Source organism: Conger conger, chromosome 1 (genome assembly GCF_963514075.1).
Source record: "Conger conger chromosome 1, fConCon1.1, whole genome shotgun sequence".
Taxonomy (NCBI): domain Eukaryota; kingdom Metazoa; phylum Chordata; class Actinopteri; order Anguilliformes; family Congridae; genus Conger; species Conger conger.
Genome location: NC_083760.1, coordinates 44612405 through 44629691, shown reverse-complemented (window position 1 = coordinate 44629691; position 17287 = coordinate 44612405). Strand labels below are relative to the sequence as shown.

The window sequence follows — 17287 nt, the reverse complement described above, 5'->3', positions numbered from 1 at the left end:
GACTTAAACCAGTCTTTACTTCGATCTAGTGGAATTGCTCACACTATAAACGGACAATAACTAAACAACATCCTTTTTGCCAGGCACACGCTAATTTTAGAGCCCTGAGCTGTTTTTGGTGCCCTGTGTTGTATGTATTAAAGTATTACATGATGAGAAAGGATATGGCAATCTGGCAAAGTAGAAGACCAGAAAGTAAAAACCAAGTTTTTCAAACAGGACACCAAAATCCATTAATTGTATCACATATATATTTTGGTAATTATAATTTGTCTGTTAGTTTCTGGATAGATACTTGATATTTGAAATATAATATTTGATAGATATTTGAAATACTTGCATAGATGTTGGTAAAACTTAGACACACTTGAACACACTTTTCAATGACACACATTATTAAACATTATTACAACTGTACTGAAGAAAACTTTGTGCTGAATATTGCTGAAAAATTTGTATCTGAAAACTGGAAGCAATCTGAAAGAAATTGAATGGTGTCTGAAGGTTAGCGTTTTCAAATAATGAATTGACCCAGGTGTGAGTGGTTGCTCATGAGGACACAGAGCATTCTGTAATCTGCAGGATAACAGTGACGCTCCTGTTCTGCAGGATTCCTCCATGATGTCAAATATTCACACACAGCACCTTTCAAAACGAAGCCTCCTACTACGACAAGCTAATGCAGAAAACATTATCAGAAAACATTATCATCATTCCAACCGATTTCAGAAAGTAAACAAACTCAAAAGTAATGAAATTAAGTAAATAACCTGCCAGAGGAGTGAAAAGTGAAAACGGAAATGGAGCGCCCATGACTCGCTTCTCGGTTTTCTTAGTCTCTAAAGGGCGTGGTCGTCTGCAGGCTAAATAATATGATTAACATATTAGACTCCCGCTTCTGCTGTCGCTACAGGCCAGTGAGCAAGAGCGTGCGATCCATCTTGTCCCTTTCCGCTCCAATTTAGCAGAGGGGCGCTGATGGAGGCGACAATGCAGGATCAGCCCGGCTCAGTGGTAATCTATCTCAATATAGCTCTCCCTCCCGTTCCATGCACTCTTTGTTTTATCAATCACGAGGCCTTCCTTTCTTCTGGGCTCTGGCAGCCCTGTAGCCAGGAGACCTTGGCTGCTTTTCTCCACCACCCACCCCCGGAATATAAATCCATCGCAGACGCTTGCATCACCCCCCTCCTCCTCTGCGACTCCATGCCCTTGACACATCTCTGCAACAAATACCCATTAAGAACGCATTGCATTCTTCTTTAAAAATGGGAACTCGAGAACAGAGTTTTTTGGGGGTTATTTTTACTACAATTTACAAAATACATTTACAATTAATTGTAATTAAAATATGAAAAGAGGGTATTAAAAGAAAAAGTGAATACAAATACTAAAAATTTCTTTAAAAATTTAATTTAAGTTTGGATATGCTCGTTAGTCACAATGACATTTATCTAATTGGCTGCCTCACATGCTTGCACCTGTCAGCATTACAACATCATAGCTATGCACTATGGCTGCAGTATGATGTACAATGTGCTATAGCTGCTCACTGCTATAATGCACGATGACAGCTCACTGCTATAATCCATGATGACTGCTCACAGCTATAATGCACTATGGCTGCTCACTGCTATAATGCACGATGACTGCTCACTGCTATAATCCATGATGACAGCTCACTGCTATAATCCATGATGACAGCTCACTGCTATAATCCATGATGACTGCTCACTGCTATAATCCATGATGACTGCTCACTGCTATAATGCACGATGACTGCTACTATGGCTGCTCACTGCTATAATGCACTACAGCTGCTCACTGCTATAATGCACTACGGCTGCTCACTGCTATAATGCACTATGGCTGCTTGGACTGCTGTGAAACATTATAACTGTTCTCACAGTGATGATGCATTATGGACATTCCTCCATATTTATAAAGCCTGCTGGGGACTTTGTCGGGCGAGAGGGACAAATGGCAGCCTGGAGTAACACAAATCTAGTCCCACCCCCAAATTCTCATAGAGATCCATTCAAAGACCATCCCTCAAGAACCAACATAGGCAGCCATTTAGTTTTTCTGCCATTTTGGATTTTTGCAAAACCTACTTTCGTTAACTAGTCTCTGGGTTTTCAGCTTGAAAAGACACATATTGCATGCCGCATGGTGCTTGGACCCCGTAATTACCACTTGCAGTTATATTTTTCAATGTTACTGTTCTACTGTTTGAGAGAGCTAGTTAGGAACAGGTAGGCTATATTTAGCAAGCAACCGCGGTGTTTTCAGACCTGCTGCCTTCCCTTGATATGCATAAAAAGCCACAAAGCAAAGGTGTTGATTTATCCGCACAATGTAAATAACCAATTACGGAGATGAAATGGTTGGCTTTCTCCTACAGATAAGGGTGGGCTTGCATATGCTGTACACACAGCCTGTTGTCTGCTGAGGATCAAGTAAATCCTAGCACTGCGGAGGCGGAGGTTGCCATGGGAACTCACCGTGGAGACGTGAGGAGGAGGAGGAGGAGGAGGAGGGGGCAGGGCGGCTGGCTCGCCGCCCTCGTTCATGAGCGCATCGACAGGCAGGACACGTCCAGGGAACACAGACCCCGTCTGAGATCACACACAACGGCAGTCTTTTCATTCAAACCGAAGCAGGACAGGTGGACGCAAACAGAAAACTCAATTTTTATAAAAAAAGACCAAAGGAGTTATCCACTGGCTTTATGAAAACACAAACTCAAATAGAAAGCAGACTGGATCAGGAACACTCAACAGTCGGGATTAGAAATACTGTCTCTATGAAGTACTCTTTTCTGTTTTATTAAAAATGATTTCTCACCCAATTATGCGGAAACAAATAACTTGTGGAATATATAATGAGCAACGTCTGTCACAAAATGGCACAAAGCCTACTAGGTTGTGGAACAAAGCATTCATCCTGCTTAAATGAGCATTCAACAAATGTGCAACAATATTATAATTAAATCGCAGCTGAGAGATGTGCTGTCTTTAATTATCATCCAGTTTTAAAAATAATATCAAAACGAAGAGAACCCTGATAATATTTACAGAAACCAATGCAATTTTAAATTTTTAGGCAGTTTGCTGAGAATGGAATACTTATGGAATACTTATCTCTAGCCTATTCCCCCTGTACATATGTACGGATTTGGCTGTGTACAGTAGCAGCAACACAGGTTGGGGTTCAGAACCAGCACTCCTCTACAGACTCTGCATGCAGAGGTGTCCCTTTAACCAAAGCACTGTCTGGCTAAGGACATGCAAAAGCACAGCAGAATCCTGAGAAATGTAAATTGTGGATGATGCACTAAAGAGGAATTATGCTCTTTATATAATCCCGGCATAAATTTACGTCTCCCCCATAATGTCCCAGAGGCGGGAAAAGGCGTGCGCATCAGTCAAGCTCCGTGGAGCTACGTCAGACCACCGTTAAAGTCACCCAGGACAGATAACCAGGAAATATTAATTATGGGCATAATTAAGAAACTGAACATTTTTAATTATGGACAGATTGACTACGGCGCAATAGGAGGGAGGCTAAAGCACTAATTTCCGTGGTTGCGTTTGTCTTGCGAGAGGAGAGCAAACAGGCCCCTCATTGTGTGGTTTTCACAGGGACGTGACTGTGGCTGTGGCTCACCCACCTTGCAGTGAGCACCCAGGCAGGGCGGAGGATACTGCCGGCCCTCCTGCAGAGAGAGGAAGGACAGCGCTCAGATAAGGACACACACACACGGCTTACACACACCCTTATGCGCATCTGACCAACCAGCAAGTCGCAATGAGAGGCACGCTGCATTGAAGAAAACACTTCATTACTGTCGACCTGACGTGTGTTCAAGATGCCGAATGTTCGCCGGGAACTGCAGTATGTTTGCAGCAGTCACTGTTGAATGATTTTTAATGAACGTTCCAGTGAGTCACTACACCACCAAGTTGTATGCCCTCACTAGCTGCAGCATCGTATTTTTAGCTGGATAGCTTACGTTCCTGTATAGTTGGTTGCATAGCTTCTGAAAACGGACTCCTGAGAACGGAGAGTGTGCTCTGAAGCTGAATTTACGGTCCTCCCTACACTACACTACAACTACACTACAGAACTTCTGCTGAATTCGATGTACTTGCCCGTTTTTGTACTTGAGTGTGGAATGCACTTGATCACAAGCATTAACTTTCATGTTCTTCTGAGACAAAGCCTGAGTATGTTGGTGAACGTTAGCTAACGTTAACCGTCTTGAATGCATGTCAGGGCTGTCTAACCCGGTTCCTGCAGATCTACAGTCCTTGTAGGTTTTTACTCCAAGTCTAACAGAGCACAACTCATTCAAAAGCTAGAAATCTCATGCGGTGCTAATTTGTAGAAACAGGTATACCAAATTAGGGTTGAAATGAAAACTTCTCCAAGAACAAGCTTGGGCAGCTCTGCTATAGATAGTTTTATTCTCACATGAACACAACTGAAGTACAACTGTAGCTTTTTGTACAATGGGATCTAAAGTATAGGGTGAAGTAGTGAATGGTGAATGGTGAATTGGCTATCAGCAGCACACGTCCATGTCCTTCTCTGTGCTCTTCCCTCTCAACACAGCCAGCCCACTTTCACAAAATGCGCCTCTGAATTTGACAGATTCCTGACAAATGAAAAAAGCGACACTACTGCTAAACGCCATGTCTATGTCCTGCCAAGTCCACTCAATCCGCATGTTTCAGGCAGAGAACGCGAGCACGTTTTTAGGATTAAAAATAAGCAATCGCATGTGGCGATGAAACGCGGGTCTGGAAACACGTTCAGCAAATTAGCGTCGGACGCAAAGGGCCGTTTTATTTGTACAGTGTTGAGATGAGTGATAGTCTCTCTAAGCCCAGGTTACAGGCACTCGTTGAGCGTAGGGAGAGGGGCCGGAGTCCAGCCCCATCCTCGCACCCGCAATTATATGTTAATGTGTCATTTGCCTTGTGCTCCATTATTCCGGGCTGATGGAATTTTTTAGCAGTGGAGGCGTGCTCCGAAACCCAATGCCCTGTCGACAGGACCACACTCCACTTCAACAGATGGAAGCAGGGCAGCTCAGCATTCGGTGGGGGAAGGGGGTGTCTGTAATTTATTAAGGGAGGGAGAGGGAAGGAAACGATTGGGAATTGCTCTCTCGTCACTGGAAAACAAGCCGCTGTCGTGTTTTGGCTCGATTTCATCTGGGGGTATGGCCCAATTAGATTAGTGCTTCCTCAAGCCCAATTCTGAAAATGACATCGGCTGACTTAGGGAGAGAGGAGACCTCCCGGGCCACGGTGTGTGTACGGTGAAGTTGAGCAGACTCATTACACCATGGTCACTAGGAGGCTTGCAGAAAGAGGTTAAAAAACTGAAATGACTTGAAAGCTAATGCATTTCTGCGTGCGTGCGTGCGTGCACACTTCGGCCCAGCCCACCTGCAGCAGGGTCTGCATCTCCTGCTTGAGCCGACCCAGGTCCTGCAGCATGCCTGTGGCCTTCTCCATGGCCGAGCCGGAGACGGAGGGGGACTCTCGCAGCGCACGGCCCAGGCCAGGGTGCTCGCTGCTGGGCTTCCTCGTGGCTGTGCTGGCCTGCTCTGGAGCTCTGACACAGGAGCCGCTTGAAGGGAACGGCTGCCGCAGCTCACTGCCACTGGAGAGAGGGGAGGTATGGGGCGGGGGGGGGGGGGGGGGTAAGAATGGAGAGAGCAGAGGAGAGGAAGGGAGGATGAAGTAAAGAGAGGAAAAACAAAGGGACACAGAGAAGGGTAAGAGTGAGAGAGAGGGGAATGGAGAAGGAGAAACAGAGAGACAAGTAGAGGGATAAGAGCAGAAGAGAGGCAGAAGGATAGAGAGTAGGAGGATGAGTAGGAGGGGGTGGGGGTGAAGATCAATGTGGGGAGACGACCTGCATACTGATGTGGGGATGTAGGTAACGCTCCCTCACACTCAGTTCCTGTCCGCACAGCTGTCATTTCACACACACCATGTCACCTTCACTTGCAGAACTGCAGGTTCGGCACAGAGCACTGTGCATCATTCACAGTACTCCCATTATATTAGCTTAGCAACTGCTAACAATACACACAAAATGGGGTAGGAATTTCACTGCCGTATCTAGCGCTGCTAGTTTTAGTTTTCACGAAGGGAATATTCTGGGGCTGAACATCAAGTTGTACAGTTCAACAGAGCGAGGCAATATAGCGGGACATCCACCCAGTGTCATGCGTGAAATATAGCCATTTTCACGATCACATTACACTTCAAATGGAAATATCCAGATGGTTAAAACACCTTAAATTAATTTAATTGGTGGAGCTAGGGGCAAGAAAAGAAAAAAAAGAGAAGAAATAAGGGATTGGAGCCCACATCTCTACTTGGAGTACACGTGCATTTTGGCATAATACTGGGCATGAAAGATCAGGGTGGTTAGAAAGAGAAACACAAAGTCCTCTAGAACTGGCTGAGGAAACTCTCAGCAGGGCAGATGCCACAGCAATTCTGGTGCCTAACTAGGAGGGTGTCATCAGTCTTGGATCTTGGACGAAAGAAGAGCAGAGTGGTTTGTAAACACAGTTACAGTACCCACATGACTCACACCTAGGCAAGCTACCAAACACGTTTCAGCAGGAAAGACGGTTTAGTCACAGCACATCACCAAAGCTTAGGATACCACTGCAAGAGACACATCTCACCTTTAGGTCCACAAGCAGATTTTTTGTGTTTTCATAGAAATATGCATAGTTTAGGGTGAAACTGCGACTTTCAAACGATTTCCCACGTAATATGAACATTTTTGTATAATTATCGGATGGTGTTGCTAAATGCTAACATAGAGAGCAGACCACAGGCGCCGGAGGGGGAATTGGGCCCTGGGGACAGGGTGAGGGACTTACCTGACTCACCTCCAATACTGCTCTTTGCGGACATCTTAGATATCAATACCAGGAAGAGAACGCTGATGCCTTTAACTTCTCAGCCATTTAGCAAATTACCCACAGCCATTTGCAGTGCAAACGCAAGTGCAAAGATCAGGGTACTACAGTAGCAAGTGCAAAGATCGGGGTACTGCAGTAGCAAGTGCAAAGTTCAAAAGAGCAGTAATTCCCCAAAGTACAGCATTGAATCCATCAATACAGCTGGATATTTTACGGAAGCAGTTGAGGTTGTAGCTCACCCAACTTTAGTATCCCAGCATGAGTTATAGGACCATTTCACAAACCATTATGCAACTCCGATGAGCATAAGGACAACCTAAAACATTTTTTTAATGGAGATAAATGCAAATGATGAGGAAAACTGGTATTTTCTAGCAGACTTGTGAAACTGTGGCAGCAGTTTGTATAAACAGCTGGTTGGTCAGTTAAAGCCACTTGGCAGCAGTAGAAATGCTTTGCACAGCCTGTCGCTGATTGACGATCTCATGACGTCACCCTTTTGGCTTAGCGTGCGTTTTTGGGTTCATGCATCCCTGATACAGAGGTGTGGACAGAGAGGATTTATCCAGTACAAACTAACATGTGTAGTGTAAAAGCTACCATGCATTGGGGCCCCTGTAAGATCTGTACTAAGCTCCTCCTTTGCTTGGGGTTGATGTAACATCTCATTCTATAATGTAAAGCATAGTCACATGCAAAAATTTGGGCACCCCTGGTCAAAAAGCCTTTTATAATTAATATAGCTTGGTGAACAGAAACAAACCTGAACTGTAAATGTTACAAAGTGAAACATGTTTTTATTTTAAAAAGTTTTTACTGTTTATAAATGATGGTTAAAAACATGGTTTCAGTGGCGTAGTGACTCACTGGAATGTTAATTTAAAATCATCAACAGTGACTGCTGCAAGGCCCAGACCCAGGTGTTATACGTTTTAGGTCCTCAATGAGTCAGATGAATATCATTTCATGGCTTTATTCTGAAGTAACTCCATGACTTCTAAAGTATCCAACCATGGATTCCTCTAAACAGATTTCAGAATGAAGATGGTTCATTTCCACCAAGAAAGTGTAGGCTACAAGAACACTCAACCTTTCAAACTGCCTATTTCCATTGTCAGAAATATTATGAGAAAATGGAAGATAAATGAAACTGTTGAAGTCAAGGCAAGGTCTGTAAGACTAAGAAAATGTTCAGATCCTGAGACCTGGTGAGACCCACATTTTTTAAGTACATTGGTCTGCATTCTGAACCCAGAAAGGGACCAGCTAGTGTTATCCTGAACTCAGCTACTCCAGGGCTACAGTGCTCATCTCCTTTTGGGCAATACATCACAATGATACATTTTCCATTTACCTACATCACTCCAACATTTATGAAATGATTCAGCAGCTCCTTTTTCAGCGTGCTGTCATTCCTTCCCCTCACAGAGAGGGCTCAGAAAAGGAGCATTGTCAAAGCTGTCACTCAGAGATTAAACTCATAATTGCCTTCGACACTTTAAAACTCCAGGTTTTCAGGTTGTCTTTTGTTTTGTCTTGCCGGGTACAGAAAGTTTATTGCCTCCCTTGTTCTTCCTGCCATTTTTTATGAAGACTAGAACTGAATAACTGGGGTGCTTTCACATGTTTAAGTGAATTTGAACACACACGCACGCACGCACACCACACACGCACACCACACACACACACACTCCCCACACACACCCCACGCACACACACCAAACACACACCACACACACACACATCCACACCACACACACCCACACCACACACCACAGTCTCAATCGAGGGTGCAGTAGATGAGATGCAGCAGCAGTGTCATTTTGTTCAGAAAAATATTTCAGTGACTAAGTAACAGGGGGGTGGGGGGGAGATGGTGAGAAGAAGGAGAAGAGAGGGGTTCATACGGACAGTAGCAAGTGAAAATATGGGAGTGAAAATGAGAGAGTGTGACCTGGGGCTCATTCCAATCCCTTATGTTTCTTATTCTTTTCTCTTTTTCTTGTCCCTAGTTCCACTCATCAGGAGAAGCGGCGACATGGCTCAGGCAGTAAGAGCAGTCGTCTGGCAGTCGGAGGGTTGCCGGTTCGATCCCCTGCCCGGGCTGTGTCGAAATGTCCCTGAGCAAGACACCTAATCCCCAAATGCTCCTGACAATCTGGTCGGTGCCTTGCATGGCAGCCAATCGCCGTTGGTGTGTTGGTGTGTGAGTGTGTGTATGAATGGGTAAATGAGAAGCATCAATTGTGGATAAAGGCGCTATATAAATGCCAACCATTTAAATGCCAACCAGAAGCTAGGAAAAGATGTGAGAAAAATAAGTAGACAGGGAAATGGAGAATGTGAATTAGGCCCCTGCTCTGCCCCTGTCAGTCACAAACAGGGCATATACGTGGCAGAGAGGGTGATGTGAATCCACAGGTTGATCACTTATACCAGGCTTTCTGGGGGGGAGGAACAAACTTCAGGAAGGGTGCGCTGATGTTTTCTTGATCAAAGGAAAAATCGGCGGAAGATGTCTATTTCCGGGTCAGGACCAAGGAAAGGAAAAAAGCTGAGAAAAATAAGCAATTGGAATGAGCCCAGGATTTCCTCCTGCTAAGTGGAATCCACAGAAGTATGCAAAAGTCTCACAGAAGCCTGCATCTGCCCAGACTGGGTCCGAGTGGATCCACTGAGGGGCCGGCCTGTGTGCCAAGCACCCTGCCAACCATTTACTTCCATCTCACTTCCACCCTACTCCAAAACCACCATCGCATCCCTATCCTCCTGCATACCTGCACCACTCCAACACACCCCCATCTTCCATCTCTCCTCCAGACCTCCATCTCACCTCCACCCTCCTCCAGACCTCCATCTCACCTCCACCCTCCTCCAGACCTCCATTTCACCCTTGGGTAACCGTGCTACGTTCTCTGAAATGTACATTGTCCATGTGTACTGGCACCCATAGCCCATGGCCACAAATTTGGCACATCAGTTAAAGATAAGTTTCATGGTATTCCATTCCATGGTACTGCATGTGGTGAAACCTATGAATGATTATGCATGCATTTTGAAATATGGCGGGTGGTCTAATTCTGAAAAATTCTAGAGGTCCTGGAGCACCTGTTAAGATAGACATGATAATGAACGCACCAAGATATTGAAATAACAAAACAATGCATTTTGCATTTCCATTTTCATTTAAAAATTCAACTTTTGAATTCACTTATGATGGTCTTCTTATATAACTACACGTCATATAATTACATATTAAGCATTCAGAGTTTGTGTGTGTACTTTGAGGCTAGTTAATAAGGTATCATTTATTGAGTGTGTAGCTTATGCTCCATTTACTTTATTTCTGCAGCAGTAAGAAACATTGTAGCAAGATTGATGTCCTTTCGAAACTAGTCGGGTTTTGCGCTGTTGGTCTGGTGGTGTTACAGCATTGTTCACATGTCACATGAGTCAGTAGATTACCGTAGCATGAGATTGCAGGCTCCGGCTCACAATCACAAATGAAGTACAGTTAGGTAGCACTTTAGGGTAATGCCATGTGGTGAAAGGCTTATAAAGTTGAGAATTTAGGGCTTTCTGTGACACACAGACTGAGAGGAGTTTAGGGGTTGGGTTTTGCATAATGCTTAGTGAAATGGGCCTGTAACTGATGCTGTGCCCCTAAAACCCTCTCCTAAAATGTCTGTAACAGCAAATGAACACCACTGAATTATGAAATACATGATCAAGTGGACTGTGGGTTAAGGTAGCCTGCCAAATTACAATCTAAAGGGTAGCATATCAAATATTTTCATTTTTAGAGAAATGCCATGGGTACGGAAATCTAGTGCTCATCATGTTATGGGCATATTTAATATTTAATTGTGGCTTTAAATTAAATAAGGATAAGTAGGGATCTGTGATGAAATTTGGGTTGGTGCAGAATGGTGCGCTTATAGAATGGTTATAGAACAGAAAAAAAAGATGCAGGTTGTGCAAATAACATAATTTGGTACATGCTTAATGCCCCAAGCAGAGCACATATTGGGGCAAATGAATTCAAAGCAGTGGACTTGCTACCTACTTAAGTACCCGCTAAAACTCAACCACATGTAAAGTATCTCAACCACATCAGTACATGTGGTAACAGCTCAGCATTTCAGTACCTGAGCTCAAAAATAGTTGTGGTTGGTACTCAACCTGCCCACAACACAAGAACCAGTGCATGAAACTGTAGAGTACTCATTATTTTATACTGTCTCAGTCTATGGGTATCTTTAAATCACAGGTTAGAGGATTTCTATGGAGGAAGTTGGATGGTGGGCTATGATACAATTGCATTTCATGATTACAGAAGTAAATTACTGGTTGTGACATATCTGTAAACGTATTTACAGTTTTCTGTTTTGGTTCTGCTGATTTATGTGCTGCCTACAGAAATGTTGTTGATTAATGCAATTATAATGATGGGATTTCTAAGTTAGAGGGTTTTTATATACAGTACGTGCATGAAATCAATATTCCATCAAGGACCATATTGGAACAATATCAGTGGTTCCCAACCTCATTCCTAGGGACTCCCTGTATATGCTGGTTTTTATTCCAACCACTGTTGCAATCCCAGAATTTTACCAGGCCCATAACATTTCGTAATTAGGTGCATTTTATGTCCAGAGGGATTATTTACTCTCTTAAGCCACATTATGTCAGAAATAGCTAAGCATTCCATAAAGAATAATGTTGTGCTTATTATACTATACTGTAAACAATTACACAAAAAAGGTAACAAAATCTGATCAAATTAAAGACTTAAGTGAATCAATAGGCTTCTAACACTATTGGTAGATCATGAAGAATTCAAAAAAGCAAATAATATTAAAAATTATTGGCACCCTGAATAAAAAATGAAAAATGAAAAAAGGCTGCACATACTGTACTTATACATGAACTACATACTTTTAATTTCAATAAATTAATTTTTTCTGAAATCCATAGGTGATATTATTATTATTATCCATTATTGGCTCCCTAACCATAATATAATTTAATTTAATAAAATTTAGTTAATCTAACGTGACACTATATTGTGTCATTCCATCACTTCCTATTTCACTAGAATATAAAAATAAGGTAACGAGCATGCAAAAACCATTTTTTGTCTATCAGCATGGAAAAAGCCAAATAACTGTCCATTTAGAAAAGACAGATGGTAATTGACCATTACAAGCCTGGTAATGGTTTATTTTCATTATTTTGGACCTTCATGGATGGTGAAGTGACTATAAAATTAGAATGTGCACGTAAAATTCTAATCATCCAATTCTAATCAGCATCCTTGTGTGGTTATTTGGCAATACAGCGAAAATGGCTTCAAAAGAACCATTCTATTTTCATGATGTTGCATGTGCATACGTTATTGTGCGTAGACTGGCTCATTTCCATAACAACAGTTCTGTGGAAGCCATTTAACTGTGCCTTACCAATAATCATCATACTATAGCCAATGCCAAGGATTATATTTATCTTGGCCTATGCCCCTTCTAATCACTCCAATTCTTTGTATACAAGATTAACAAAATGACAATTTTAAGCATTCTCAATTTATGCATGCTTCCCAAGCAGGTAACCATACTAAATATACTAGATTTGTGTATAACTAGTGCGCATGTTTTTTGGTGTGTTTCTAACTGTATTAGAATAAAATAAAATTATTTTTGTTCATCTGTTGTTTTCTGTTAATCTTATTTTCATTTATAAGCCCGTAGCTAAACCCATATAAGTATCACAGTTGATCTAACCAAGAGCCTATCTATCTATCTTTTTTTTTTTTCTAGAGAAAACATCCTGCATTCTTTGTGGAGCAGCTGTGCTCCCCAGAAACAGCTCAACTGAAGCAGGACAAACTGAATTGCTTGACTACTCTGACAGTGTGAAATGGCCAGCCACCAACAGTGATCAATTTTTGCAAAATTCACAACTCAGCTGAACCTCATTTCACCATGCCAAGCCACAAGCACCCAAGTCAAAAGCCTATTCCACAGCACACAGCTATGATCAAAGATGACTGGAGAGGACACAAGCAAAAATACATATGTCTTTCTGGGGTTTTTTGGGGGGGGGTAGAACTGGTAGACCTGGTCTGTTTCATTTTGGAGTTCACAATGCTGGTTTATGAAAGGTTCAAGAGAAGACACACAGCAGAAAAGATTTATATGACATACAAGTGTACCATGGTCATCTCAACACCAATGACAGGCACTTCACTGGTAATGAGAAAGAAGGCATTGACTCTCTTGCTACTAGTGAAGGTTCATGACAGAGACACAGATGATAATGATGATGCTGATGGAGCTGACTGCATGTAGATAAGTATAATTTATACACTGGATTATTTGCCACCTGAGAGAAGCTCATGCTTCATGCACACTGTCCAGCTTGTGGTGTGTGATACTCTGTAACAAACTGGCCCACACAAGCAAAGGAAAACAAAACCACAAGAACAATGGAAATCCTTCAGGGTCATCTGAAGCTCCAGGCTGCAAAAGCAACAAGGCGGAATAGCCAGCTGAAGATAATGAGGTAATTTCTTTAGATCGCACAAAGTCTTAAGACAGATTCAAAATCAAACTAAACAAAGAGCGATGTGAAAAATGGAACCTTTGGAGGAAGCAATGGACCGATGCCAGGCTGATAAAGTTGTAACCGCAATTTATGTTATTCCATATGTCAGAGGCCTTTGCTCTCCTGTGGCATGCAAAATAGTCACAACAATGAAATCTTCAACAGACAAATGCCTGGCTAAGTTTGAAGACATGGAGTGGTTTCAGCTGGCTGGTTCAAACTTGACTTGTGGGTAGAAAGAAACAACATCAAGGGGATACTCAACATCCTCTCTCTGGGCTCTTTCCAATTTGGTAATTTTTAGCTCCTTGCTTCATTAACTCATGGAAGCAAGGACGGAGAAATCAAGGAAGCGTGAACTGTATTAGGAAAATGGAATGTCCTTGCTCTTTCAAGTGTCAGTTTGAAGTCACGGCAATTACAGATAGGGAGAGGTGGATCCACAGGTGTGGTTTGGAAGAGACTAAGTATACTTGCTTTCTGTGCAATATTTGGAAAGATTTCTCCAAATGTGTGTCTCTCTCTCATTGCAGTGGTGTAGTCTTGATGAAATAATTTGCAACGGACTAGTTTGGAAGAGCAGTTCTTATCAAATCCTACAATCCAGTCCAGAGAGGGTTTTGTCAAGTGAAGTCTGCAAACTTGTTTGGGGTCAAAAGCCTGAAGGAATTTCTGCTGAAAGTAAAAAAAAAACTAAAAAAACTAAAATGATTTCTTTTGAAGGGGAACAGGGCTGTATGTAATATTTTGCCAGTTACCCCACAACTCCTCGGAATGTTTGGAGGCATCAGCCATTTATGGTTTTGACTGGGCTCTGCATTATGTAGGCACCCCGGCCCTTTTCGGATTAGACTGTCGCGCCTCCGTGTGGCTCATGCTGTAAAGATGCTAATTCTGAAAGCAATGCGTGTATAAGTCCCGGCTGTGCCATTGCTGGCCGGAGGTCATAGGTCATTGGTGAGGCATTAATTGGCCCAGCCTCCCCAGGTAATGATAGGGGGTAAGCAGGCTAGTACCATTGATCTCATTGCTCTCCACTGGCAGCAATACCATGACAAGCCTTAAATGAGAGGAAGTGTAAAGTAAAGTAATAATCAAAACGTAATTATCTATAAGATTGTGGTAAGGAATAGATCAGGACCAGGGTATGAAACCATTTCTAAAGCTTTGAGTGTTCCCGGGAGCATAATGGACTTAATAGAAAAAGCGGAATGGAAGAAGAAGTTTGGAATTACCAATACTCTTCCAAGAGTTGGCTGTCCAGCCAAACTGAGCAACCGGGCAAGAAAGGACTTGGTCGGGAGGTGACAAAGAACCCAACAGTCGCTCTGACAGATCTTCGGAAGTCCACTGCAGAGATGGGAGAACCTGACAGAAGGACAACCATCTCAGCAGTACTCCACCAATCAGGCCTTTATGGCTAGACGGAAGCCACTCTTGAGTAAAAGGAATATGACAGCCCGCTTGGAAGGACTCTGAGAGCATGAGGAAAACGATTCACTGGTCTGATGAGACAAAGATTGAACTCCAAGTACTATGCCTAGTGAACACCATGCACTGCTCATCACCTGGCCAGTGCTATTCCTATGGTGAATGAAAGTGTTTCTCAGCAGCAGAGACAAGGAGACTGGCCAGAATTGAGGGAATACAAGAGAGGTCCTTGAAGAAATCCTGTTCCAGAGTGAACGCAACCTCAGACTGGGATGTTGGTTAACTTTCAGCACAACAATGACCCAAAGCATACAGCCAAGACAACATTGGAGTGGCTTTGGGAATGTCCTCGAGTGGCCCAGCCAAAGCCCAGAACGTCTGTGGAGAGACCTGAAGATGGCAGTTTACAAATGCTTCCCATCCAATCTGGCGAAGCTTGAGAGGATCCACCAGGATGGGATAAACTGCCCAAATCTAGGTGTGCAAGGCTTGTACAGACTTACTCAGGAATACTCAACTTTTCTTTTTAATTTAAAATTAAATCCAAAACACAATAAGTGCAAAAAGTGAAGAGGTCTGAATGCAGGAGTCCAGGAAATAAGAGGTTTTAACATCCTTCTTACTCTCCCTAGAGTAGCTAGTTATCAATCCAAAACTATGGGTCGTGGAAGTGCATAAATATAAAAAATACTGACAAAATTGCAACCTGTCACAAACAATAAGACAAATCAGAAACCAGGAGACTTGTTCGCAAAAGGCTGGAATTCGGAACAGACCAATCAGAGGACACGATAGAGGAAGGGTCCAATCAGATGATGGAATTGAAGAGGGCAGTTCTCTGTAGGGAGATAATGGTACGTTTTCTTTGCTGGGTGTCCAATAAATAAACATGAGGCAAAATGTCACATGGGGCCTCTTGCTGCGAGGATGCATTCAGCATAGCGAGACGCCTTCAGTCAGGTCAAGAAGCCACGAAAGCAGCTAATCCATTTGAAGAGGCATCGCACCACATTGGTGCCAGTCCTTTTGATCTAGCACAAATTGATCTGGATGTAGATACAGAGAGGCAGAGACAAAACGCCCCTGCAGAGGTCACAGTATGCAAATGCTACGTTCCATAGGAAGTAGCTGAAATCCTGCGGTTTTTATATTGCTGGACCCTACTGTCTGTTGCCATGTGTGTGCGTGTTTGTGTGTGCTCTGACCTTTTCCAGAATCGTACACAATGATTATCTGACTAATTGTTGATGAATGATAAAGAGGTAAAAATCTTTTTTCTTTGCATGTGCTCAAGGAAGATCAGTAGTCCCAACGATAAAGCAATCAATACCCTAATTTTGTCATTTTTACCATCAAGCAGAACTAGAGCAAGGAAATTATGAGCTGAAATTGTAGCTATGGTAACTGAAACAAAGACAGGCACACTTTCAGCACAGACTTCACAGTGTTTACCCTTTATATTCAACTAAATACAAAATACTAAAGCACAGCAACTCTTAAAATAAATGACAATAAACAAATCCAATTTTGTTTATATCTAGCCTATATCCTGAAGTAAAATGTTTACTCTGTTTGACTGAGATTGCATCAGTCTGTTGTGCCAGACTATTGCTGTGTGCAGTTTCATGCAGTAAAACAGACAGGATTTTACTTTTTCTAGAGCGAAAGAAATTCTGCCATTATTAACTCTGATCACTAAGAGCAATTAAAATTTAAAGTTTCTCATATCACAAAGTGCAATAAAATATGTTTTGTTACACTAAATGGAGTGCTGATTATGCTAAAGGTCTTTACTGCACGATCACAGCATGAAAATCTTCAAAATGTTACAAGAGTGATCGATTTTCCCTTCTCTCCACTATCCCACTTTCTCAGAGAAAGGTAAATGCATTATTGGAGATTGCAGACTCAGTAAGCGGAGCAAACAGAGAAAAAAAATATTTTCGTTAATTTTAACTTTAATATTGATCATATCTGCAGAAACATGCATAGTACTTTTGTTTTTGTACAATAACAATGAATGAGAGTGAACACTGGGCTTAGACTACAAGGTCATCCCTTTCTAAACAAAAGCTATTTATTTAATTCCTTGCAGGTTTTCTTGTATAAAAGGAATGGATGAATCCTAAGACTGCGGTAAGAGAGAAACCTCCCACTCTCTCCCATTTCCTGCAGTGCACTTGCATCGCTTTTCTTTGTTCCTGTTTTTCGGAGAAAAGGAAAAAGGGGAAGATACCTGAAAGGAGGGAGAATGGGGAGGCAAAGGGAGGAGGGGCAGTCTGGAACGAGACC

The 17287-nt window shown here is 42.5% G+C and overlaps 1 protein-coding gene across 1 annotated transcript in view; it reads right to left on the bottom strand.

Annotated features, from left to right (window-relative positions):
- kiaa0586 (KIAA0586 ortholog) overlaps nt 1-17287 on the bottom strand; it is a 207302-nt gene that overhangs the window by 115093 nt on the left and 74922 nt on the right. Inside the window, exons 10-12 of the mRNA XM_061232042.1 lie at nt 5460-5676; nt 3674-3718; nt 2505-2618 (exon numbers count right to left, since the gene is read on the bottom strand). Of these exons, the coding sequence (XP_061088026.1) occupies nt 2505-2618; nt 3674-3718; nt 5460-5676 (376 nt within the window). The remainder of the gene's footprint in view (nt 1-2504; nt 2619-3673; nt 3719-5459; nt 5677-17287) is intronic.